This window comes from Candoia aspera, chromosome 13, assembly GCF_035149785.1.
Source record: "Candoia aspera isolate rCanAsp1 chromosome 13, rCanAsp1.hap2, whole genome shotgun sequence".
Classification (NCBI taxonomy): Eukaryota; Metazoa; Chordata; class Lepidosauria; order Squamata; family Boidae; genus Candoia; species Candoia aspera.
This window is the reverse complement of record NC_086165.1, coordinates 20,068,735-20,093,352: the sequence shown is the minus strand read 5'-3', so window position 1 is coordinate 20,093,352 and position 24,618 is coordinate 20,068,735. Positions and strand designations below refer to the sequence as shown.

Below are 24,618 nucleotides of genomic sequence, written 5' to 3'. Positions count from 1 at the left end.
TAGCATTATCTTTTAATTTTACCACCAAATGTGTCTGGCTGTCATTCTTTCCCATCCTGTGTTTTGGCACAATGATTTCCTTTCAAAAAGTATCACCGCAGCATCCATGAAAGGACCGGCCAACTTCAGAAAGCCGCAATTGTCTAAACAAACAGCAGGAAGTTTGTTGGTTTGGGGACTGGGCCTTAGAACTGCACGAAGCAAACATCAGGGAATGCCCCCCACAGGGATTTCTCTTTGGAATGAGCCGAGGAGCCCCCCTTTCCGGTCTCTCGGGCCATCGTGTCCTCCATTTGGAGTTAAGCCACAAATCTTCCCCTGCCTTCTTCCAATACCTGCCCGAAACGGCCTTAATAACTGCATGCTTCCTGAGCATTGCATTGATTTTGCCAAATGTGGGCGCTCTCTTCTTTGTTAATAAACTTAAGGTCATAAGGACAAAATCAGACACGGAACTTTATGAGTCCGTTATCCTCTGCTTTCAGGGCTCAGTCATTGATTGCAAAAGGGATATCATTTTTTCCCCAATTTCTGGAGGTGTGGATGGAAAAAAAAAGCTGACTTTTCTAAAACCTGGGGTAGCTTTATTGAATGAACACTGCTGACAGAGGAAATGTTTCCATTCTCCCCCCTCTTTAGTTATCTACCTTTATTTATCGTTTTATATTCTGCCTTTCATCCAGAAGCAACCTTCTGCCCCCACCCTGCAAGCTAGGCTGGTTGGAAAGTGGGTGATTGGCTCAAAGTCACCCAGGATAATGGGGGATTTCCACCAGGTTCATCCTGGTGCAGGTTCAACATCATTCCCACTGTGCCACACTGACTACAGGTAGTCCTCGTTTAGCGACTGACTCATTTGGTGGCCATTCACAGTTACAGCGGTGATGAAAAAGTAGATAGACTAGGTCACCAGGTCCTCTGGATTTGCTCCAGGCGGTTAATGTCTTTTCTAAAACGTGATGTCCGCAACCGGATGCATTGTTTCAGGCGTGGCAGATGCAGAACAGAGAGGAACTCCTGATTTTGACACTACATTTCTGTTGATGCAACCTAGGACTGCATTTGCTTTCGCTAAAACTCTACTCCACTCTTGGCTCACGTTCAGCTCGCGATCCACCGAACCACCCAGGTTCTTTCTCCCATGTCCAATATCGTCCCTCCCACCCTTTGATTCTTCCTATCCAAGTTAAATTTCCACACAACTCTGTTCAAATTCATCTTGCTGTTTTTGCCCATGGTTCCAGCTTGTCGGCATCCTCCCGAATCGGGATCCTCCTGAACCTAGCCGTTTGCTTGGCATGAGAATATTAGCCAGGCTTAAATTTGAAAAGAAAAAGAAAACGATGAAGACTTGAGACACAACTCTTTGGACAGGAACTGTGTACGCACCACTTAGCAACCTCACAAACAAGGGCTGCACCCTAATGGCTTCTGGGCACTATCTACACAGGAAATGACCATCCCAACCTTGCACATTTACGTTGTGTAGGCGGAGTTGACCTTCCTGCTTTTTAGCTTTGCTTTCAAGAGAGGAGAGCAAATCTTCCTCCCCAGAGAAGACCCACCGAAGCTGTAAAACACCCGTACTGGATACTAAGCTGCTGGGAATCTTTCTTTGCTTCAGGGCCCGCTTTGAGCAAAACATCTGGATAAGTAACCTGAGCCTCATTTAAAAGGGCGGCAATATCTAGGGAGGTAGTGGAAAGCATACTAAGGAGAAGCATCCTTTTAAAATATTCCTTTCCCCTGCATAGTTCAAAGCAGCCATTAATTAAATATAATTTTACCCTCCCCCCATTTGATGTTTCTGTCCTTAATTCCTTGTTCGTCCTCTCCTCCTCTCCCTTCCGAAATGCAAAACTGTAACGAGAATCCGCCAGCTGAGTTTGCAGACAGTCTCCGCTTTCCACCCGCTGCCGGCAGAAGCTTCACATTGTTTCCTTTTGCGCTGTTAGGCCGAAAGCAGAAAGTAGTGGCTTTTTAGAGGGCTAATGGCAAAGAGGTTATCTGTGATGGAATGCTGTGGAAGAGATCGCTGTCGGAGAGGAGGGGGAACCTTTTCGTGGGAGGGGAAAGACAAAGTTTTGGAGGTTTCACAGCCGAATTAGAAATTGCACTTAAGAGAAATGGCAGCTAATGGGAGGGTGGCTGGAGATTAAGCCAAGGCTGTGTGAGCGATGTGAGTTATCAGGTGGCCAGCGGGCTGAGATAGAATCAGTCTGACTGCTCCCTCAAGGATGCAGGGAGATTGTTGCTGCCTTTTCAAAAATGAAGGTGGCAGTAACTTTTCCTTCCATGAGAAGAAACCTTATCCTTTTGCAGAGGATTGGTAGGTGCTGTTGACCTTTTTTCCCCTTACTTTGTTTACTCCTCAGAAGTCCAAGAACAAACTCTAGAAAGAGGTAGCCTGTAATTCCTTGCGTGCCACCTGAACAGTGCAGTAGCTGCTTCCTCCATGGTTTAGCTACAAAACTGCAAGTCATCAGCAACCATGGAGACGCTTAAAGCTACTACAGGTAGTGGAAGAAACTATTCCTCCCATAACCCCTTCAAAATACTTCACAGGTAGTCCTCGCTTAGCGACCACAATTGGAACCAGAACTTCCATTGCTAAGAGATGTGGTCATTAAGTGAGTCGTGCCCAATTTAACAACCTTTTTGGCGGTGGTCATTAAGCAAATCACCGCAATCATTAAGAGAATCATGCGGTCTTTAAGCGAATCTGGCTTCCCCATTGATTTTGCTTGTTGGCCACAAATGGTGATCACATGACCCTGGGACGCTGCGATCATTGTAAATGCGAGCTGATTGCCAAGCAGCCAAATTTTGATTATGAGACTGCGGGGACACGGTGACGGTCCTAAGTGAGAGGAATGATAGTAAGTCACTTTTTAAAATGTAGCTTTGAACAGTTGTTAAATGAATGGACACTAAGTGAGGACTGCCTGTACTTGCACTTCTCTTTATCATGGAAGTTATTGTCCAAAACACCTGGAGAAGAACCAAACTGGAAAAGTATCTGCTGGAACATACGTATGAGGCAGGTCCAGGTTATTGATCCTGTACAGGTTTATCTGTGTTGCTTTATGATCTCCATACTTGGTTCAGAACATTGTTCCCAACCTTGGATCCTAGATGTTCTTGGCTGCAGGCTGCCTGGGGACAGTAGAAGTTGTAAGCCAACATCATCTTGGAACTCAAGGATGGAAGAAGCTGAATGAGAATGTTTATATATCTCTTTTCAACAAAAAATTCTCAAAGCGATTTAAAGTGAACCATTTTAGTGAAGCTGAAGGCATTCCATCTTCATGGGGAAAAAAAGGATGGGCTCTTCTGCTGGTGGATGTTGGTTGAGGGCTTTGTCCGCAACATAACACATTCCTGCCATTTTCTTGGAAACAGTATGAATGTGGGTTGCCGCTGATTTCTTCCAAGCTTAGTCTACAGACTAGGGATTCCCTGGATGTCACCAATTCAAATATTACTCATGCATAGCTCTGCTTAGCTTCCATGTTTAAGCCAGATGTTGCCCCATGTTGAGAGAGGAGCTGATTAGGCTTTAGCAATAGACAATAACAATTTGTCCCCAAAATGCACTTCTTGCTCCAGATCAGAACCAGAAGTGAAGTATATACTAATACTGTATCTAGATCAGGAGAACCTCTCCTGCCATACAGTTATTTTAATAGGATATTGGCCTGGTTATAATTAATTGTACTTCACTGAAAAGCATGTGATATTGGGTTGGAAGGACATTAGTTGTACATCTGTCTCACACTGAAAATTGGTTCAAATAAAATGTAGTCGTGTTTCATCAGCATTAGCTTTACAGCATCTTTTCCCCATCTTGTGCCCTCTAGAGGTATTGGGATGACAGTTCCAGAATCACTAGCCAAAATGACCAGTGGCCATGCTGGCCAAGAATCTTGGGAGTTGTAATGTCATCATATCTGGAGGACAACGCTTGGGACTGCTATTTAAAAGGCTGAGATTTGTTTGCATAAAGGAAAATTAATAAGCCACCTATTAGCATATTTTCTTGTTTGTGCTCATCCCACCTCCCAAAATCTGGTCCAATTTTCACTTTTTATTTCAAAGGAAAGAATCCAGTTGGCAGGTTTGGATGGAATCCAGCACTGAGCAAAGATAAACAGGTTGCATAGACATGGCTTTCTTCATGGGACTTTTTTGAACTAGTACCATGCAGAAACATTATCCTGGGTTTTTCTTGTAGATATGCAAGTTGAGAATAGGGCAGGTTAGTCTGCCTCCAGTTTAGGCTGGTGGGTAGGTAGTAGGAGAAAATTATATATTATGCTTATATACTGTGCGTTTCTCACACTTGATGCAAGGTACGTCTGCCTGATGAAGATATTCTCATGGAAATGACTTCCAACACCCAATGATACCTTTTAGAAATAAAATTTGGAAAAGGGCCCTTTGGGCTGTGCTATTTTTTACATGACTAATAGCTGCATGTTCATTAAGATAGAAAAATAATATTTGATTTTTATAGTTGGATAAAATGTGTCCTTGTGTTAGTTGTTTTGGTTGATTCTTTTATTTATTGACTCACTTGGAGTAAATTGCTGCCCAGAATTCTGCTATTTTTAGATTCAGTTCACCCAGTTTGCTATCTTCCTACCAAAATTAATGTTTTTAAATTCTATAAAAGGTAGGGTAGAATGGTTCTAGAATAGTATATTCTGCCCTTTCTGCCTCTTGCTTATTGAAATTTAAATTAGAAAAAATTAGGCAACTTGAAGGTGGTATATGCTATAAAATGAGCACAAAATTTGAACGTTCTTGTTTTTCTGGACCAAGTTGTCTCCCTTTCATCTCCTCCTCATCTTTGATGGAAGTTGTTATAAAGCTTTTCTGATACCTTGTGCAAAGAACAGTTCTTTCATATGATCAAAGAAATGCACAGAAAGATACTGAAATAAGATCAGATTAAGTCAGATCCTTAAGGACACAACTGTCTGGGGAAGATGTTGGTTCCTTTATTAATGTTCTCTCTGGAGAAGGATTCAGATGATGTGTTCTTTTAAAGACACTAATGCTGTTTGTCTTGGATACCAAGAACAGTCTTGGTGTCTGAGAACAGTCCAGAATGCTGACATTTCTGTTCTAAGAGCAGAGATGCTAAAATTCAGTATGAAATTTTTGGCCTGGGAGCCCTTTATCGCTGTAGATGGCTCTTCACTGCTGTTCAAAGTTATGGAAAGACATCTTCACACATACTAAATGGCAGACTTTTCTTTTTTCTGCTACCTTGTGGGAAAAAGGCTTTGAGACTGGCTCATTCTGGACTCAGCCAAGGCCTATCCAACAGTCATGTCCATTGCTTGGAGAGAATATGCAAAATAAGCTGGTGATACTTCAGCAACCACATCAGTAGTGGGGAGAGATAAATCCATCTCTGACTGTAATACAATAAAAACAATGCGTGATGAAAGGGCCACATTGCCAGGACTTGTTCTCTTATTGTTGTTTTAACTTGAAAGAACATAATTGCTCAAACAGTAAGGCAGAGAGAGGGCTTCATTATTTCTGCTATCTCTCACGGTGATCTGAAGATAAACAGCAGGCATATTTTAGCATTCAGTGTGCACTGAGTAGGATTTCCACCCACCCCTTTGGAGCTGTAGCACACATGCAGGGATGCACACACAGAGCTGCATGATTGTGGAAGCTGCCCTCTCATTCCAGGGAAGAGTGATAAAGAGAGAGGGAAGGGCTGTTCAAGAATGGGGCATTCACTTTTCATACCGAAAGTCCAGAATGAATTCTCTAACATCTCTAGGTAGGTTGAGAAAGAATTCCAGTGGAAATCCTGCCAGCTAGAGAATGAATTATGAAGCTTAATGGCTCATCCCCAAGAGTTCAGTCCTTTCAACTTGTACTTGGAGATGTGTGTCATCAGTAAAGTCCTTCTTCAGTTAGAAATAAAGATCTATTTCATACTAAGGCTCCTTAGCACTACTAAAACTTCCCCGTCATCATCGTCATCATCAGCATCATCATTTTTTCATTTAACTGGATGAAAGAGAACTTGCATTTGCAATGCCTTACAAAAGAGAAAGTCAATTTTGGAGAAGTGTTCATGGTGGAGTTTGGGGTTCTTACACTGATTGTTGTTTCCTATCGGGCTCATTTTTTAATTGTAGCAATCCATAAGCCTTGGTAAACCATTTTTAAGAAGTATATTGTGAGAAGCTGGCCCATATATATGTGTGAATGACCCATTTTTTGACCGATACATTCCTTTCTCTAAAGTTTCCCTGGCTTTCCATGCTTTACTTAAACCTCAGGGAAGTATTACTGATAAGGATTCAGGAAACAGTTTTGTAAACAGCAACTCCTTGGTTATCAAAGAAGAGATCTCCCAATTCACCAGCTAACAGAAAGGCAAGAAAAAAGAAAATGAGAAAGATTCCACTATAATATGGGGGGGGGGATTTAATAATCATAGAAAGGAAATTGGTTAATTGCCAGAATGCTTGTGACCCTCTGCCTTCCTTCTTAATACATCTTGCTGTATAAAAAGACTCCGTGGGAATCATGTCTGGAAAAGGAATTACTTTTGGTTTTAGGCAGAGGCATTCAGAAGGAACCCTCTGGATGCCTTCCAGAGTGAAGTCCTTCTGTGGCCCTTTTTCCAAACTGGGAAGTGACGGCAGACAAGGAGGTTCCAGAGGGATGGGCAAAGGGGTCACAGAAACAATAAGAGTACCTTCTACCATGGCCAGTCGTATGGAGAATCTTCTCTCCAGTGGTCTGTAGCCTCAAGGCTTTCCTACTCAATGCTTCTTTTCAATCCCAAGAGGAGACATCAAGAAGGAACTCCTGTTGTGAAGCTTGTTCAGTAACTGTGCTACTGCCATTACTAAAGGAAAGCCCACCCCTTGGAAATCACAGGCAACTGTCCTTCCTTTAGAAAAGGTTGAAAGGCCTTTTATGTCCAGCTTGGGTAGATGTATCCTTCTGAGTTGTGTCTCCATGGTCTGGCTTTGGTGGAGCAGAAACCCAAACCCTTCCTAGTCCTCCAGGTATTGCTGGACAGACCTCCTGCCTGAAGGGACTGAAAAACTGTTGCCAGGACAGATGTAGACAAGAAATGAAAAATCTTTAAACTTTGTTTTGTAGCTAAGATCCTGAAATCTACCTACTGTAGCTAGTTGCAAAATAGATCCTCAGGGGATAGGGGGAATGAGTATACCCTAAGAATAAAGTAACGGGGGAGATGCTTAAGACAGAAATCTGCAAGCATTAGAATCAAACTCATGAGTCCTTCTGCACACAAGTTCTATTCTGTTTTTTCTTTCAAATATTGTTTTTCAGAAATCCGATTTAAGGGGAGAAAGTGTGATTTATTTCTGCTGTTGGGGGTTCAAACTCAAAACACTTTATGCAAATCACTCCAAGATTTAGAGTATATCCCCTCCCCACAAAAAAAGTAGTATATCCCAGTATAAATCGCCTTCTTAAATCTTCTATATGATCGGGATGGCTGTTCCAGGAGCTTAAGCCCAAATAATCATTTGGGTATCTGCAAATATAAATTTGCTTTTGGGAGACCCCAGTTTCTCCTAGAATCCAACAATGTTTTGTGTATCACCTGGAGCAGACTTGTGTGAACATCCTCAAAAGCCTTCTTGCCCAGATTTTCTTGGTGTTGAGAAGACCAGATGTTGAGACATGATATAATTTTGTGATTGACCTTCTATCAGATAAGATGCTTAGCTAACTCTTAAGGACATGAAGGTCCTTGAAGAACCTTCCATGAACTGGTCTGGCCAGAACTTCGTTGCAATTTTGTCATGCCTTATTCTTCTGAGGGACGCGGTGGCGCTGCGGGTTAAACCACTGAGCTGCTGAGCTTGCCAATCGGAAGGTCGGCGGTTCGAATCCGCGTGACGGGGTGAGCTCACGTTGCTAGTCCCAGCTTCTGCCAACCTAGCAGTTCGAAAACATGCAAAAGTGAGTAGATGAATAGGTACTGCTTCGGTGGGCAGGTAACGGCATTCCGCGTAGTCATGCCAGCCACATGACCACGGAGGAAGTGTCTACGAACAAACGCCGGCTCTTCGGCTTTGAAACGGAGATGAGCACCGCCCCCTAGAGTCAGACACGACTGGACTTAATGTCAAGGGAAACCTTTACCTTTACCTTATTCTTCTGTATCACAGATGAACATTTGGTGGCTCATACCTTGTGGTCATCCAGAAAAAACGTTATGCGAGGTTAAATCCTTATATAGGGAGGTTCAGTTTGTAGTGATGGCTCTTCCAGAATTATAGGGATTATGGGTGGCCTCTAAATAACTAGTATTGTCATTCATAGAAGGAGGAGGCTAAATGAACATCTATTCAATATCCCACCTCCGTGGTCCAGACAAAACAGCTGCTTCCAACTCATGAAAGCTTCAATCTCCCTGCACTTCTTTTTTTTGGGGGGGGGGGAGTTGTTTTTTGATATTGGTTTTGATTTTTTTGGATATGTGGAACTTTCTACAGGTAGTCCTCACTTAATGACCATAATTGGGACTAGAATTTTGGTTGCTAAGCGAAGTGGTCATTAAGCAAATCTGACCCGATTTTAGAACCTTTTTTGCAGTGGATGTTAAGTGAATCACCATGGGTGTTAAGCTAACCACATGGTTTTTAAGCTAACCACGTGGTCGTTAAGTGAATCACACAGTTCCCCATTGATTTTGCTTACCAGAAGCTGGCCAGCAAGGTCAAAAATGGCAATCATGTGACCACAGGACATTGCAACAGTCATAAATGTGAACCGGTTGCCAAGCACCCAAATCGTGATCACATGAGCATGGGGATGCTGCAACAGTCATAAATGTGAGAACCGGTCATAGGTCGATTTTTTCAACACTGTTGTAAGACCGAATCATCACTAAATGAATGGTTGTTTAGTGAGAATCACCTGTATCTGCTTGTTGATATTGTAGCAACTCATCTATTCTAGGGCAAAGAAAAACCGACATCTTTTATACTTCTGTGCTGGGGCAAAGAAAAACCAACTAATTTGTAATTTTGGTGATTAGATTTTCAAAATCCTAAATGTATTTCAAAACATTTGTTGAAACGTTTTATAGAAATAGCCCAAAGATATCATTGTGGATGTAATTTCTAATCATCCTTTTCTTGTTAATGTGGAGATGAGTGTTGACTGAACAGACCTAAAATCAGAAAAAGTCTGTCTTTTAATAAAAGTTGGCAGTATAACAAGACGCTACCAGGCTCCTTCTGATTTTTGGCTAATATAGACTAACATGGGTCTCCTCCTAACAATGGGAACAGACTTAATAATTGGCTCCTCTGTAGAAGTGTAATGCCCGAAGGGTCAATGGATAAAGAATGGGAGGTGATGGCACAGGAGTCTGGATATTAATGTGAAGCACAGGGGAGAAGAAGGGAAAACGGAACAAAACATGAACAAAACACGTCCCTGCAGTCTTGAAGTTTTGAGGAGGGTTGTGAATTATAGCTCCTGTTGCCTGAAATCGAAGGATGGTAGCAGGCCATAAAAGAGACTGCATCATATTTTAGGACTTCCTCAAGAGTTCATGAGTGTATATCTGTTTACTTAGTACTAACAATCCTCATTCCAATTTTGGTTGAACATCAGTCTGAAAAAGTCTTGACAAAAGAATTGATGTATCTTATATGAACTGTCTAAAACTGAATTCTCCATCCTCTCCATAATACCTCTTCAGGTTGTATCTAACCATAAGAATACATTTTTATTAGAAATGGGCTACAGACTCTTTCTGGCTAATAAGTAAGTAGCAGTTTGAATCATGAAATCAATTCTTCCCAAACACTGGTTTCAGTCAAACACCCCCGATCTCTGCAGATCCGCTCAATATTCTTGAGAAAGAGCTTGTAGGCAAAAGGTGGGCTATTCGCCTCCTCCACGTCAAAGAGATTCAGCGAAATGCAGCTGTTACAGTTACAGTTCTGCTGAAGGGACCTGCCTGCTTTTTTTTCAGGGTGTGACCAGGACCACTGGGGCCCTCACTGCAGCAACCCTTGCCAGTGCCGGAACGGAGCTCTGTGTAACCCCATCACTGGAGCCTGTGTGTGTGCACCGGGTTACAAAGGATGGCGCTGCGAAGACCTGTGTGAGCCGGGAAGTTATGGGAAAGGCTGCCTGCTCAAGTGCCAGTGTCATAATGGGGCGACCTGTGACCACAATACAGGAGAATGTCATTGCGCACCTGGATACACTGGAGTTTTGTAAGTCAAGTGGCTATAGACTTTACTTTCAGGGGAAGTAGTAGCCCGTTTGGTGTAGTGGTTAAGGCACGGGGATAGAAACCAGGAGACGGTGAGTTCTAGTCCTGCCTTAGGCACAAAGCCAGCTGGGGACCTCAGGCCATTCTCTCTCAGCCCTGGGAAGGAGGCAAGGGCAAACCACTTCTGAAAAACCTTGCTAAGAGAAGTGCAGGGACTCGTCCAGGCAGGGTGTCAAGGTTAACTCAAATAAGAGAGCCAGTGTGGTCCAGTGGTTAAGGCACCAGGCTAGAAACCAGGAGACGGTGAGTTCTAGTCCTGCCTTAGGCACAAAGCCAGCTGGGTGACCTTGGGACAGTCCCTCTCTCTCAGCCCTAGGAAGACGGAGGCAAGGGCAAACCAATATTCCAAAAATATTGCCAAGAAAACTGCAGGGACTTGTCCAGGCAGTTGCCAGGAGTCAATGCTGACTCAAAGGCACACACACACACACAAAAGTAATTACTTAGAGTTGTAGGTGGTTTTTGTTTTTGTTTTTTTGCTTTCTGTTAATACCCTCGTTCCTTGCAGTGTACCACTTCCCACCACCTACCTTCTGGAATAAAAGGGTCAGTGCACCCATCTTCTGCATAGGGGTCAACAAGCATTTTGGGGTTCAATGAAGCCAAAGGCCTTTCTTTAAAAACTTTAAAATGGGTTGAAATCTTGAGAGGTCAAGAAGTGACATCACACATGTCATGACAGCATTCTGATGTCATCATGGCTTCTAATAGACACCTATGCTAACATGCCTTAATAGACCTATCATTCTCTGTGAATTGATCTTGCAGTATTTCTTTTTGCCAGTTCAAACCTGCTTGCTTCCCTGAGACAGCGGTTATTGATTTCGTTTTGTCGTAAATATTTATAAATGTTGTTGCTTATTGTGAACATTCGGGGTATAGGAGAGATTAGAAATTCATAGAACAGATACTTCAGGGCGTGCTCCAACCTCTGCATGAGTCCATCAATCTAGATTTTCAATAAGTCTGTTGGGTTGTATGAATTGATCCTAGCCCCTGACTTCCCCAAGTTTTATTTACTTTCCCAACCTTGGACTAAAATGCGTAGATTATTCTAGGGGTTAGCAGACCACAGTAAATCCTCTCTGTTTATGGTCTGCTCTTAGGGACAGATTTCAAATTTCTGGTCCAATTTTTTTTAAATGATTAAAAATTGTGGAAATCCACTAGCTTAGACTCAGGGACAGATATGGGGTTGCAGTTACCCCATATATTTTACCAACTTCAGCGTCACTTTTCTGTTTTTTAAATGTTTAGAAAGGTTGGTTTGGTTATAAGGAATGTGCCAAGCTATTTGAGGTGCTTTTTTAGTACTTTTTGGAATGGTCAAGTGATCAGACAATGTTGTGGATTTTTTAGGTTGGAGGGGAGGGTCAAGCACACATTCTTTGAGAAAACCTGCAAGTCTGGCCCATTATGATTCAGTGGAATTTGTTTTAATCCCTACTCATCCCACCCATACAGACACTTGTACCTTTCTTGTTACCTCACCTATTCCTAGTAGGCTGTAATGGGCTATTATTTCATAGACTTTTCATTTTGTACCAGGAGTCTCAACACTTTGAAGGCCTCAGAGCTAGGAGCTAGGCTAGAACAGTCGTGTTGAAAAGGGGGTCTGTTGATTTGGGAGGTTGTTACTGCCCATCTCACAAAACAGGGGAATCGGCAAAAAAGAGTCCTTCCCTGAACCAGAGAGGTGATTTTCTTTGAGAATAAAGATCTGTTAACATAAACAAAGGATTTTGAAAGAAAAGCTGTCTTCTCGTCAACAATAAATACTGGTTACCTACATTTTACCATTAACACTGTCGATGGGAATTCGCTGCATGATGGATGATTTGTGTAAACCCTGTAGCCACAGTGCTGTAACTTACAAAATTGTTTTGTGTCTCTTTGTATTTAATTTGGGTTTCTGCCCTTCTCCTTTCCTTGCAACAAACCTGAATAGTTGTGAAGAGCCTTGTCCTCCAGGCAGTCATGGAGCCCAATGCGAACAGCGATGTCCATGCCAAAATGGAGGAACCTGTCACCACATCACTGGAGAATGCACCTGTCTCCCAGGATGGATGGTATGTAAATTTGGAGCACATCTAAAACCATGAGCCCTCTAATGCTTGTCTGAGTGGACGGCAACTTGCTGATAACAATTTTTGCAGAACTGCAAGACGCTTGTGTGATTCAAGATAGAGCCTTTCAAACTGCAGTGTGATAGGCAATGAGTGGCTATGTTTGGGATGCGTTCTTGACTTGTTGACCAAGAATGAGGTACAGGAGGCCTCCTTTGTTCCAGGTTTATAGGAACTGAACACATTCAATCTAAACACACCCAGAAATCTCTGCCAGGTATTTTGAGTTGGCTAGGGCACAATAACTGGTAGAAAGTTACTTCTGTCTACGTAGCACACCCCAGAGCCTAATTAGGGCCTAATTGTCCTCCTGAGTTGCAGGTGAGGATCAAATGAGCCAAACCCATAAAGTCTTCATCATGGACAAATAAGGGTAAGCAGTGAAAGAAGGGCCAAGAGCCAGAGGCAAAGACAGACTGGGGATAGAATAGCAGATTAGGTGGATGGCAACCAAAGGGCCAGGGGACAAGCTGTGGCAAGGCAGCTGAGGTGGTTGTGCCTTCTTCTGGGCTACTTAAAAGGAAGAGTGACCCATGGAATGGAGGTGACATTGTATTTGACCAGAAGGAAGTCAGATCTCCCCATTTGGAAGTGTGAACTGGTGAACTGGAGATGAGGTTGAGAAGAGGCTGTTGAAATGACTACAAATGATCATTAATGAGAAATGATGGCTATTTTTTGATGAGTAGTCTGTGCTTGGGAGGGGATGGTTACCTAATGAATTTAAACTCTTGTGCAGTGGTGTCGGGGGGGGGCTCCTAAAAAGACTTTGGTGGCCACAACTGCGGGATCAAAGCTTTGATCCCACAGTTGTGGCCGTCATTTTGATTTTTTGGACCTCCTCGATCCACACCCCTAAAGAAAAGTGGAGGATTTATTTCTCTTTTCTTTCCTTCAGGGTGTAGTTTCTCTGCTTCCATGTCTCATCTTCATCTAGTTTAGTTTCCCCTTTTCTCTTTCCTGCTTTCCCCCCACCCCCTTCTTCTTTGTCTGTTTTTGCTAGAAGGAGAAAATAGAGTTTCCACATGGGAGAAAGAGAATGGTTAGAACATGCCAAGGGGGGAATCAATTAGTTTTATAAATTGAGTACCTTATTTTACAGTCAATTAATTTTAATTAGTAGTTATTAGTCCAATTAAAATAAATTTATTTTTTTTTGTCCTGGCCCTGCCCGTTTTTTTGGAATTTGGCTTCTGACAGGTTTAGTTATGCACATAGGACCATTCAGGCTCATGTACAAGCATGTCAGGTACGCAGACACATTTATTGGGGTGGAGGGCATCTCTAGGAAAGCTGGTTTAAATTTCGAGAATTTTGTCTTTTTGGATAAATATGGTCTCTAGGTTGGATTCAAATGCTGCAGTAGACTGAAGGGTGATTAGAAGCCAGTGTACATATGGAAGTGGGATTGAGCCCTGAATCCTTCAATGTGGGGCACCACAAGGCTCAGCTGTCTCCTCCATGCTCTTTCATATCTACATGAAACCCCCAGAAGAGGATTTCCATCTGTTTGGGGTGAAGTGTCATCTATACACTGATGATACTCAAGTATACATCATCAGACTGGGTTAATAACTGTGAGTTGTAAACCATGTTTTAATGAACTGCCTGGGTTCTCACTGTGGTGCCACAAACATCTGGGTATCTATCGACACCTCCCTTGGTGACCATTTAGATACCTGTGCAATTTTTTAAGAATTGTCTTCTAATGTTTTTTCCCAAAGGAAGAAAGCCGGGATGCTTTAAAGCCAAATGCCAGCCTGTTGCATTATATTTATTTCTAAGAATGTGAGCCTCGCACAGGTCCACAGACTTATGTGGCTTTAATAAACATTAATTATGCCTTTTATTTATTATACCATGTCGACACTGCCCTAACCTCTCAAAACTCAGGGCAGTTTGCATACCATTATAAACTCCAACTCCAAATGAGATCCAGGTCTACCATCCAGCCCACAAGTCTATCCCCAGACTTTGCTTTGCAAAATACAAACAAGTTAAGTACAAACTTCCCTTTTCTCAGGGGGAAGATGTTCCATAGCTGGCCTTAGAGAAGATGCGCCTCACCCTCACCCTGTTAATCTCATGTGGGATGGATTCCCAAAACAGACCAAGAGGGGTCTTCCCAAGGGGGGTCTTGGGAAGAATACACAGGGACTGCTACTTCTGTTCCAGAGAGATGATTCTACAAGTACATGGGTTTCAAACCATGTAAGGTTAAACCAGCCTCTTTAATTCAACCTAAAAGTCTATTGGTAACCAACGCAGTGATCTCAACATGGTGTCCCAATGCTGATCCTATCTCCTGTCAGTAATCAGGCTGGACCTACTGTCATCTTCAAGAGTAGCCCCATGTAAAGCGTGTTGCAGGAGTCTAAGAATGAGGTGATAAGCTGTCAGTCACCGCTGCAAGAATATTCTGTTCCAAAAAGGCCCAACTGGAGCACCAACCAAAGCTTGGTGAAGGCCCTTGTGGCAACACCTTCCACCTGCTTCTTGAGCAATAGCCCCAAGTCCACAGAGACTCGTAAGTTGAGGCTGTTCTTTCAAAGGGAATACAACTGTTCCAGATCCAACTTAGGGCTTGGACTTCATCCAGTTCAGTCATCCAAAAACAACAACTCTGTCCTGCAGGGCTTAATATTCACTTGTTTTGACTCATCCAGATCCTTGCAGCCTCCAACCAGTGGTCAGGACACCCATAGGATTCCAGTCTGGTGATGTATACTTGAGTGTCATCAGTGTATAGATGACACTTCACCCCAAACAGATGGAAATCCTCTTCTGGGGGTTTCATGTAGATATGAAAGAGCATGGAGGAGACAGCTGAGCCTTGTGGTGCCCCACATTGAAGGATTCAGGGCTCAATCCCCATATGTACGCTGGCTTCTACTTTCTATACAGGTGCCACAATACAGTGTCTCCCATTCCCAGCCCTTACAGGTGGTCCTTGTTCGATGGTATTGAATGCTGCTGAGTTAAGAGCAAACCTAGCAACAGACACCCTATCCAGCTGCCTGAAAGAGCCAAGTAGGCCCTGGATCCCACCCATAAGAGGCAGAGGCCATGCTACAGGGTGCCCTGTGCGCTTCTTTGGTGTCTCCAAGCTCAGAAGAATCCCCACTGATTCTTCTTGCCAGGCTCTGCCCAAATCATATCTAACTCCAAACATCTCTGTGAAAACTCTGCACCCTTATAGGCCCACAGGACATTCTATGTATTAGAAAAAAAAATGACAACACCCTCTGCATCTTCTTTCTGTATTGTACAATAAATAAAGATTTTCAAAGCCCGCTACATGGTTTACTTAGAAATTCCTTTGAAAAAAAGGAAAGAAAAGAAATCAGACCAGAACTCTCCCCCAAAAGTGATCAACAGAATGGAGTAAATTCTGCCTGATCTGCACAGTCTTGTCAGAGATGGGATGCAGAGGATAAAGCATCTGGGCTTGATGCCCAAATCCCTGGTTGAAATCCCACAGCATCTTACAAATCAGTTTAGTAGAATTGAACTTGAACAGGGTATGAAGTATGATGAGTAAAGACGTATGACCATGTCGTCAAAGCTGATCAATATGACCTGGACAGAGGATATTTATGAGAAATATATGCTAATCCTACTTGTGTTTCTACATGAGTCTCAGAGAGAGCCAGTTTGTCACTGTTGGCAGGTCAAATCTGAGACTTTGAACAGGCAATCTGGGTTAAAACCTGGGCTCAGTTGTGAATCTCACTGGGTAGTCCAGACCCCAATCCTGTTGCTTAACATAACTCAAAAATGTGGAATACAGGAAGGTTGCAAGGTATCTGTCCTTCCTTAAACTCGCTGGAGAAAGTGCAGAATTTAAGTACGGTAAGCAAAACTTGGAGGTGCCCCTTTTCACTGAAAGGAAGATAGAAAATGCTGTACCTCGGGTGGAGATTTGGGCATACAGTATTTTTCTTGCATATCATCTCACTGATTGCCAGCAGCATTTTGCTGGTGTTGAGAAGTTACTGAGAATGCCTTCCAAACAATGCATTATTCCTCGCCTTTAATTCTCTGTGTCAAGAAGAAAGGCTGAGCTCTCTCTTTTATTTTTTATTTTTTTTAAGAGAAGCATCTAAATCTGTATCAATAATGTGATAATTAACTCCCTCTGGATTTGCCAAAGGCTTCCTTCAGCTCTGCTATGCCCTCTGGCATTATTCCACCATTTGACGATTAGACCCTTGGCAAATCCTGCTGTTGGAAATGAGAAAAAAGCAAAGGCAAGAGACTCGGGGGATGCTTCATCTGTTTATCCCTGGGAAGGCCACAAAGATTATTTGGAAGCTGTGAATGATAAGAGGAAAAGGAGACAGGATTGTTCCCATTGGACATATGCTGAGATCGGCCCAGGAGGCTTGGAGTCAGGCAAGGAATAGTTCAGATGATGCCTTTTGGGCATCAAAAGATCTGGATTGCTCTCGCTCCATGCTCATCGTGTAGCTGATGCCTCCCTCTCTCTCTTTCTGACTTCGGGGGTTCTAGTCTCCTTTCTTTTGGGTAACCCCCCAAATGAGGAAGGTGTTCAGGAGGAAGACTCAAAGGTGGCAAGCATTGATGCAGCACTACTGTTATTTTTCTATTTGCTTGAAAGGAAGCATGAAAAAGAAACAAAGCATTTCCCCAAAAAAGTTATCTTTAAAATTATTACCTTAGAACAACCTTTCTCAACCTTTTAATAGTAAATTTTATTAAGTTTCAAAGAAAGAATAAAAACTACAGTAAAAACTAAACACTAAAAAAAGAAAAAAAGTGCAGAAACACAAGAGAAGAAAAAAAAAATTAAAATTTACAAGAAGATGTGGCTTCCGACTTTTAACAGCAAGGATATACAAAGTTTCCATAATCAATCTCTTACTCTATATTAAACAAAAACACCACATTATTTCTATAAATCATTCTCCTTTAACACATAATAAAAATCACTAAGTACAGTTACTCCTCCCCCTTATATTAAAATAAAGATTTTTTTTTATAAACCTCCTAAACATCTTTCTCCCCTCCAAAAGATAAAACATATTTAATTATTCCCTTCCTACCCCTATTCTATACATTTCTGTCTACTAGAATAAAAATCAAATTGAAAGGCACATAAGTTGTCAGCTATTATACAATGGTATAACAATTTTAATAATCCCAATCTTAATAAACCCAAAATCTTAATAAACACAGAAAACAAAGCCAATTCAAAACAGTAAATCCAAATCTTTAAAGGCAAATAACATCAGTCAAATCCTTAAAGCAAACAAAATAAATATTCTTCAATCCTTATCCCACTTCAAAATACACCAGAGCAGTTACCTGTTTCCAAGATATGCAGAGTTTCCTCCTTAAGAAAATCAAACAGCCCAACTGCCCCTGTCCAAAATTCCAGGTTCTTTTCATGACATTCTACCAGGAGATCGACCCTATTTATGGCTTGCAGTTCACTCTCTCCCCTAGATTTCTTCAATTCCATTATCCAGCATCTTGACAGAAATCCCAATCTCGGTCTTAAAAGAAACCTTTCTATCACTCTTAGGTTCCTCAATTTCATCCACCACATCCCCAACCTGATGGCACATTTTAGCTCTCATATTTTCCACAGTATCCTGGATATCTTGCATAAAAGTCAGAAGACATTTGTTTGAAGTCCCGGAGAAGGTCAGAAAGGATCTGGTTGAAACCCTCCTTGTCTCACGCAGTAGATTATGGTGCCCCCTAGGAATTTAATCAGCAAAATCTGAAGATATGGGAAAGTTCAAAAGCTGTTTACCTGAAGAGAGAGTGGGTAGCAGACTGTTCTCAAGGGAAAGTGAAGACAGAAAGCTGAAGGTTCAAATTAGCCAATTCAATGTGTAGGAAAATGCTTTCTTCAAATTTAATACAGAAATAACAACAGGAAGACAATTATTTACTCAATCTTCGAAATTTCCTTTGGAAGGAAAACGAAATCCAAAACTTAAAAAAAAAATTAAAAAGTAATCCCAAAAATAACATTAAGCACCAAGAGGACCGGCTTCTCCTCACTGTAAAAAGCCTCTCTTGGAGTTGTTGTTTATTCGTTTAGTCGCTTCCGACTCTTCGTGACTTCATGGACCAGCCCACGCCAGAGCTTCCTGTCGGTCGTCAACACCCCCAGCTCCCCCAGGGACGGGTCTGTCACCTCTAGAATATCATCCATCCACCTTGCCCTTGGTCGGCCCCTCTTCCTTTTGCCCTCCACTCTCCCCAGCATCAGCATCTTCTCCAGGGTGTCCTGTCTTCTCATTATGCGGCCAAAGTATTTCAGTTTTGCCTTTAATATCATTCCCTCAAGTGAGCAGTCTGGCTTTATTTCCTGGAGGATGAACTGGTTTGATCTTCTTGCAGTCCGAGGCACTCTCAGAATTTTCCTCCAACACCACAGTTCCAAAGCATCGATCTTCCTTCTCTCAGCCTTCCTTATGGTCCAGCTCTCGCAGCCATATGTTACTGCGGGGAACACCATTGCTTTAACGATGCGGACCTTTGTTGTCAGTGTGATGTCTCTGCTCTTAACTATTTTATCGAGATTTGTCATTGCTCTTCTCCCAAGGATTAAGCGTCTTCTGATTTCCTGACTGCAGTCAGCATCTGCAGTAATCTTCGCACCTAGGAATACAAAGTCTTTCACTGCTTCTACATTTTCTCCCTCTATTTGCCAGTTATCAATCAAGCAGGTTGCCATAATCTTGGTTTTTTTGAGGTTTAGCTGCAAGCCAGCTTTTGCACTTTCTTCTTTCACCTTCATCATAAGGCTCCTCAGTTCCTCTTCACTTTCAGCCATCAAAGTGGTATCATCTGCATATCTGAGATTGTTAATGTTTCTTCCGGAGATTTTAACTCCAGCCTTGGATTCCTCAAGCCCAGCTTGTCGCATGATGTGTTCTGCATACAAGTTGAATAGGTAGGGTGAGAGTATACAGCCCTGCCGTACTCCTTTCCCAATCTTAAACCAGTCCGTTGTTCCATAGTCTGTTCTTACTGTTGCTACTTGGTCGTTATACAGATTCTTCAGGAGGCAGACAAGATGTCTTGGTGTCCCCATACCACTAAGAACTTGCCACAATTTGTTATGGTCCACACAGTCAAAGGCTTTAGAATAGTCAATAAAACAGAAATAGATGTTTTTCTGAAACTCCCTGGCTTTTTCCATTATCCATCGGATATTGGCAATTTGGTCTCTAGTTCCTCTGCCTTTTCTAAACCCAGCTTGTACATCTGGCAATTCTCGTTCCATGAACTGCTGAAGTCTACCTTGAAGGATCTTGAGCATTACCTTACTGGCATGTGAAATGAGTGCCACTGTTCGATAGTTTGAACATTCTTTAGTGTTTCCCTTTTTTGGTATGGGGATATAAGTTGATTTTTTCCAATCTAATGGCCATTCTTGTGTTTTCCAAATTTGCTGGCATATAGCATGCATTACCTTGACAGCATCATCTTGTAAGATTTTGAACAGTTCAGCTGAGATGCCATCATCTCCTGCTGCCTTCTTATTAGCAATGCTTCTTAAGGCCCACTCAACCTCACTCTTCAGGATGTCTGGCTCTGGCTCACTGACCACACCGTCAAAGCTATCCCCGATATTGTTATCCTTCCTATACAGGTCTTCTGTATATTCTTGCCACCTTTTCTTGATCTCTTCTTCTTCTGTTAGGTCCTTGCCATCTTTGTTTTTGATCATACCCATTTTGGCCTGGAATTTACCTCCGATGTTTCTAATTTTCTGGAAGAGGTCTCTTGTCCTTCCTATTCTATTGTCTTCTTCCACTTCTGCGCATTGCTTGTTTAAAAATAATTCCTTATCTCTTCTGGCTAACCTCTGGAATTTTGCATTTATTTGGGCATATCTCCCCCTATCACTGTTGCCTTTTGCTTTCCTTCTTTCTTGGGCTACTTCTAGTGTCTCAGCAGACAGCCATTTTGCCTTCTTGGTTTTGTCTTTCTTTGGGATGTATTTTGTTGCCGCCTCCTGAACAGTGTTGCGAACTTCTGTCCAGAGTTCTTCCGAGACCCTATCTACTAAGTCCAGTCCCTTAAATCGATTTTTCACCTCCACTGCATATTCCTTAGGAATATTAGTGAGCTCATATCTAGCTGATCTGTGGGTCTTCCCTAATCTCTTTAGTCTGATCCTAAATTGTGCAAGAAGAAGTTCATGATCTGAACTACAGTCAGCTCCAGGTCTTGTTTTTACTGACTGTACAGATGTCCGCCACTTTTGGCTGCAAAGGATGTAGTCAATCTGATTTCGGTGTTGTCCATCTGGTGAAGTCCATGTATAAAGCCGTCTCTTAGGTTGTTGGAAGAGAGTTTGTTATGCAGAGTGAATTGTCTTGGCAAAATTCTATCAACCTATGTCCTGCTTCGTTTTGTTCTCCCAGGCCATACTTACCTGTAATTCCAGGTGTCATTTGACTGCCCACCTTAGCATTCCAGTCTCCCGTGATGAAAATAACATCTCTTTTGGGCGTGTTGTCCAGTAGGTGCTGCAGATCCTCATAGAACTGCTCTACTTCAGCTTCTTCAGCATTTGTGGTTGGGGCGTATATTTGGATCACTGTGATGTTAGATGGCTTGCCCTGAATTCGAATTGAGATCATTCTATCGTTTTTGGATTGTACCCAAGCACTGCTTTAGCCATTTTACTATTAATTATGAAGGCTACTCCATTTCTTCTGTGGTCCTCTTGTCCACAGTAGTAGATCTGGTGGTCATTTGATGTGAAGTGGCCCATTCCAGTCTATTTCAGTTCACTGATGCCCAGAATGTCTATCTTTAATCTTGACATCTCACTAATAACCACATCCAATTTGCCCTGGCTCATAGATCTTACATTCCAGGTTCCAATGGTGTGTTGATCCTTAGAACATCGGATTCGCCGTTCACCACCAGCACCGTCGGCCGCTAGCCGTCCTTTCGGCTTTGAGCTAGCTGCGTCATCACGTCTGGGGCTAGTTGAGCTCATCTTCTGTTCCTCCCCAGTAGCATTTTGACCATCTTCCGACCTGGGGGTCTCATCTTGCGATGGTATACCCACATATCTCTGGTTGTACTGATCCATTTAGTTTTCACGGCAAGAATACTGGGGTGGGTTGCCATTACCTTCCCCAGGGATCGCATTTAGTCTGACCTCTCTGTCATGACCTTCCCGTCTTGGGTGGCCCTTCACGGTTTAGCTCATGGCGTCATTGAGGTGCTCAAGCTCCAGCACCACGACCAGGTAACGATCCTTTGCTGAAGTCTCTTGGAGTAAATATACTTAAAACACCCACACACCCACACACACAAATTGTTGATTTAGAAATGGGGTGGCCAGACTTAGTGTTTCTTTAAGGCTACAGTGCGGCTTGGAAATGGTGACGTCCCCGCCTCCCGGGTACCCTTACCAGTCAAAAGCAAAATGAGATCTTCTGGTTGCAAGCTGCCATTTCAGAGGACAAATGGGATAATTCCAAGTATTCTCCTTGATCTGGAGAATGTTTCTGGGCTTCAGGAAAGCCTTCCTGAGCCTGACAATAGTTGCCACTTTGTCCTCTCCGCCTGCCGAGCCAGGGGGCACAGCCGTTCAGTCCGCCATTCCTTCCCGAAGCCCCCAGCCTTTATCAACCTTTTGACCGTGGAGGAACCCTTGAAATATTTTTCAGGCCTCAGGGAACCCCCCTGCACATTCAGGCTCAAATAGAGGCCAGAAGTTAAAAAATTATTATATTTGTTTAATGGGTAGGCCTGTATAGATACATTAACAGTGTTCTTCAACTAAAAACAAAGAATGAAACTTACCTCTTTAATGTGAAGTTGCCCAAAATTGAAATAATTTTTTAAATAAATCATGATCTCCAGGGAACTCCTAGTGACCTTTTGTGGAACCCCAGGGTCCCACGGAACCCTGGCTGAGAAACCCTGTGTTATAGAGAGGCTAACTCTTTTTTATGAAAAAGGCAATATCTGCATTTTGAGCATCATTCAGGAACTTTATTCCCCAAAAGTAGATAGGAATCATATACTGTTGTACAATTCTTACTACATTTCCTTACCCCCATGTTCTTGAGCTGTAAGCTTGCCCTGCGGATTTTTTTTTCCCTAAATATTTCTCATGAAAATGTGCTCTCCGTTTCCTTGCATTCACAGTTGCCTCTTCTTTTTCAACCTTTTGACTCTGAAGGAACCCTTGAAATATTTTTCAGACCTTGGGGAACTGCTGTACATTCAGGCTCAAATCCAGGCCAGAAGTTACAAAATCATTATATTCGTTTCATGGGTGGGCCTGCATATATGCATGATCAGTGTTCTTAAACTGAAAATAAAGAATGAAACTTACCTGTTTAATGTGAAGTTGCCCAAGTTTGAAATAATTCTTTAAATAAATCATGATCTCCCAGGGAATCCTAGTGTCCTCTCGTGGAACCCGAGGGTGCCACAGAACCCTGGTGGAGAAGCCCTGCCTTAGCTTATCACTATGTGTTGTTAAGAATTTTGTCCTGACTGACTTCCCATCATAAATTCTGGATCATCGCCCTTGAAGCAAATGCAACTTCTTTTTTTCAGGACCTACCCCCTGTATTTCCAAAGAGATGGTCTTGATCCCAATGCACTGAGTGTGGGAAGTACCAGAAATCAATGCATGGCAGGAACATGGCAGTCCCTCTTTTGGGGGAGAGGGGCGGTAACAAAATTTGAATAATAAACAAACAAACAAACAAACAAACAAACTCCTTGGCTTAAGATTTTGCTGTGGAATCTGTTCACCAGCTTCACTCATTTCAAAAAGGCCAGGGGCATGGGTATATCCCACGCATTTATATGGGTGCATAGGATTTGATACGAAACACAGTGCAAAGCCTCTCTTTGAACTTTCTTTCCTCCTTTTATTATGGCAGCAAGTAAAACAAGCAGGATTTACTTTTAGTTTTCACAATCTTCCTTTGCAAGAATCATTTGCAACCAGATCAGTCTGTCTACTTGGCTAATAACTGTGGCAGCTTGAATTGCTTTAGTGAATCCTTTTTCCCCTGAAAACATTTGCAAGGTGGAGTGTTGACTTAATGTATATGTAAACCTCTCTATATCTAAATACCCTACCTACTTTCTATTTAGAGATAAGAAAGGGGCTAAGCTGCATCTCTTCCTCTTTGTGGTCTTCAGGGCACCCTTGAACCTGCAACTTTTTTGGAGATCTTCTCCAAAACTTCAAATAATAACACTGCTCAATCCATCCCAGGTTTGCCAGTCAACTTTGCTTGTTATTAAAACCAGCAACAGATCCTCAACAGCCAATGTTGTCCAAATCCATCTTAAGTTGCTAGGTATCTCTCCCTCCTTCTCCAATTCCCTGTTCCCGGAGACCTCTTGACTTTTTATGTCAGCAGTCAAACAGCCAGCACTCCTCCCTTCTCCTATAGGAACGTCTCCCTGAGAGAAACTGTGCTCTCTCTCCTTATCTCAAGCTCTACTCATCAGTTAATTACAAAAAAATTGTCTGAGTGTCTCTGTGACAAACCTAGAGAGAGACATGATCTTCTGGAGGTTGTCCCAGGGATCTGTGGCCATATTGTAACTCCATCTGGAAGAAGTCATAGCTGGCAGACCAATCTCAGCAGCTGGTAAAAGGTCTCTGTGCTTCTGAAGTGAGGACAGACTCAGTTTAAGGGCGTCTTTATTTATAATAGTTATGACAGCCTTTAGAGGTGATCACGCCTCATACTTTATGGAGGGCAGCCCAGTCCAAGCCAAGTTAAAGAAGCATAGAAGGGGTCTTGTAGCCGGCTATCCCTTGGGTAATCAATTCAAGAGGTGAATACTGTAATTACATTTAAATCAGGAGCAAAAGCTATATGGAATCTGCTGGACCCATTCTGAAAACACCATCATGCAAAACACAAAAAGAGTCAAAAGAAGGTACTCTTTAAACAGAAGATAATAAAAATAATACACTGTTATGAACTGCAGTGAATAAATTATTGTTTTGCGGAATATTCATAAGCAAGACTGCTTGGAGAAGTGCATCATCTAGACAGCACCCAAAACAGTTTAATACAACGAATAAATGAAAATAAAAAGCTGAGTATAGAACTCATGATTGGAATCACTCCAGCCTACCGCCTAAATCTAGTGGGATGACCTGAACATTGGTGCCAAGCTGAT

The 24,618-nt window shown here is 42.4% G+C and overlaps 1 protein-coding gene across 1 annotated transcript in view; it reads left to right on the top strand.

The window, feature by feature from the left end:
• Positions 1 to 24,618, top strand: part of MEGF11 (multiple EGF like domains 11) — a 307,153-nt gene that overhangs the window by 134,802 nt on the left and 147,733 nt on the right. Inside the window, exons 3-4 of the mRNA XM_063314383.1 lie at positions 10,013 to 10,259; positions 12,267 to 12,387. Coding sequence (XP_063170453.1) covers positions 10,013 to 10,259; positions 12,267 to 12,387 — 368 coding nt within the window. The remainder of the gene's footprint in view (positions 1 to 10,012; positions 10,260 to 12,266; positions 12,388 to 24,618) is intronic.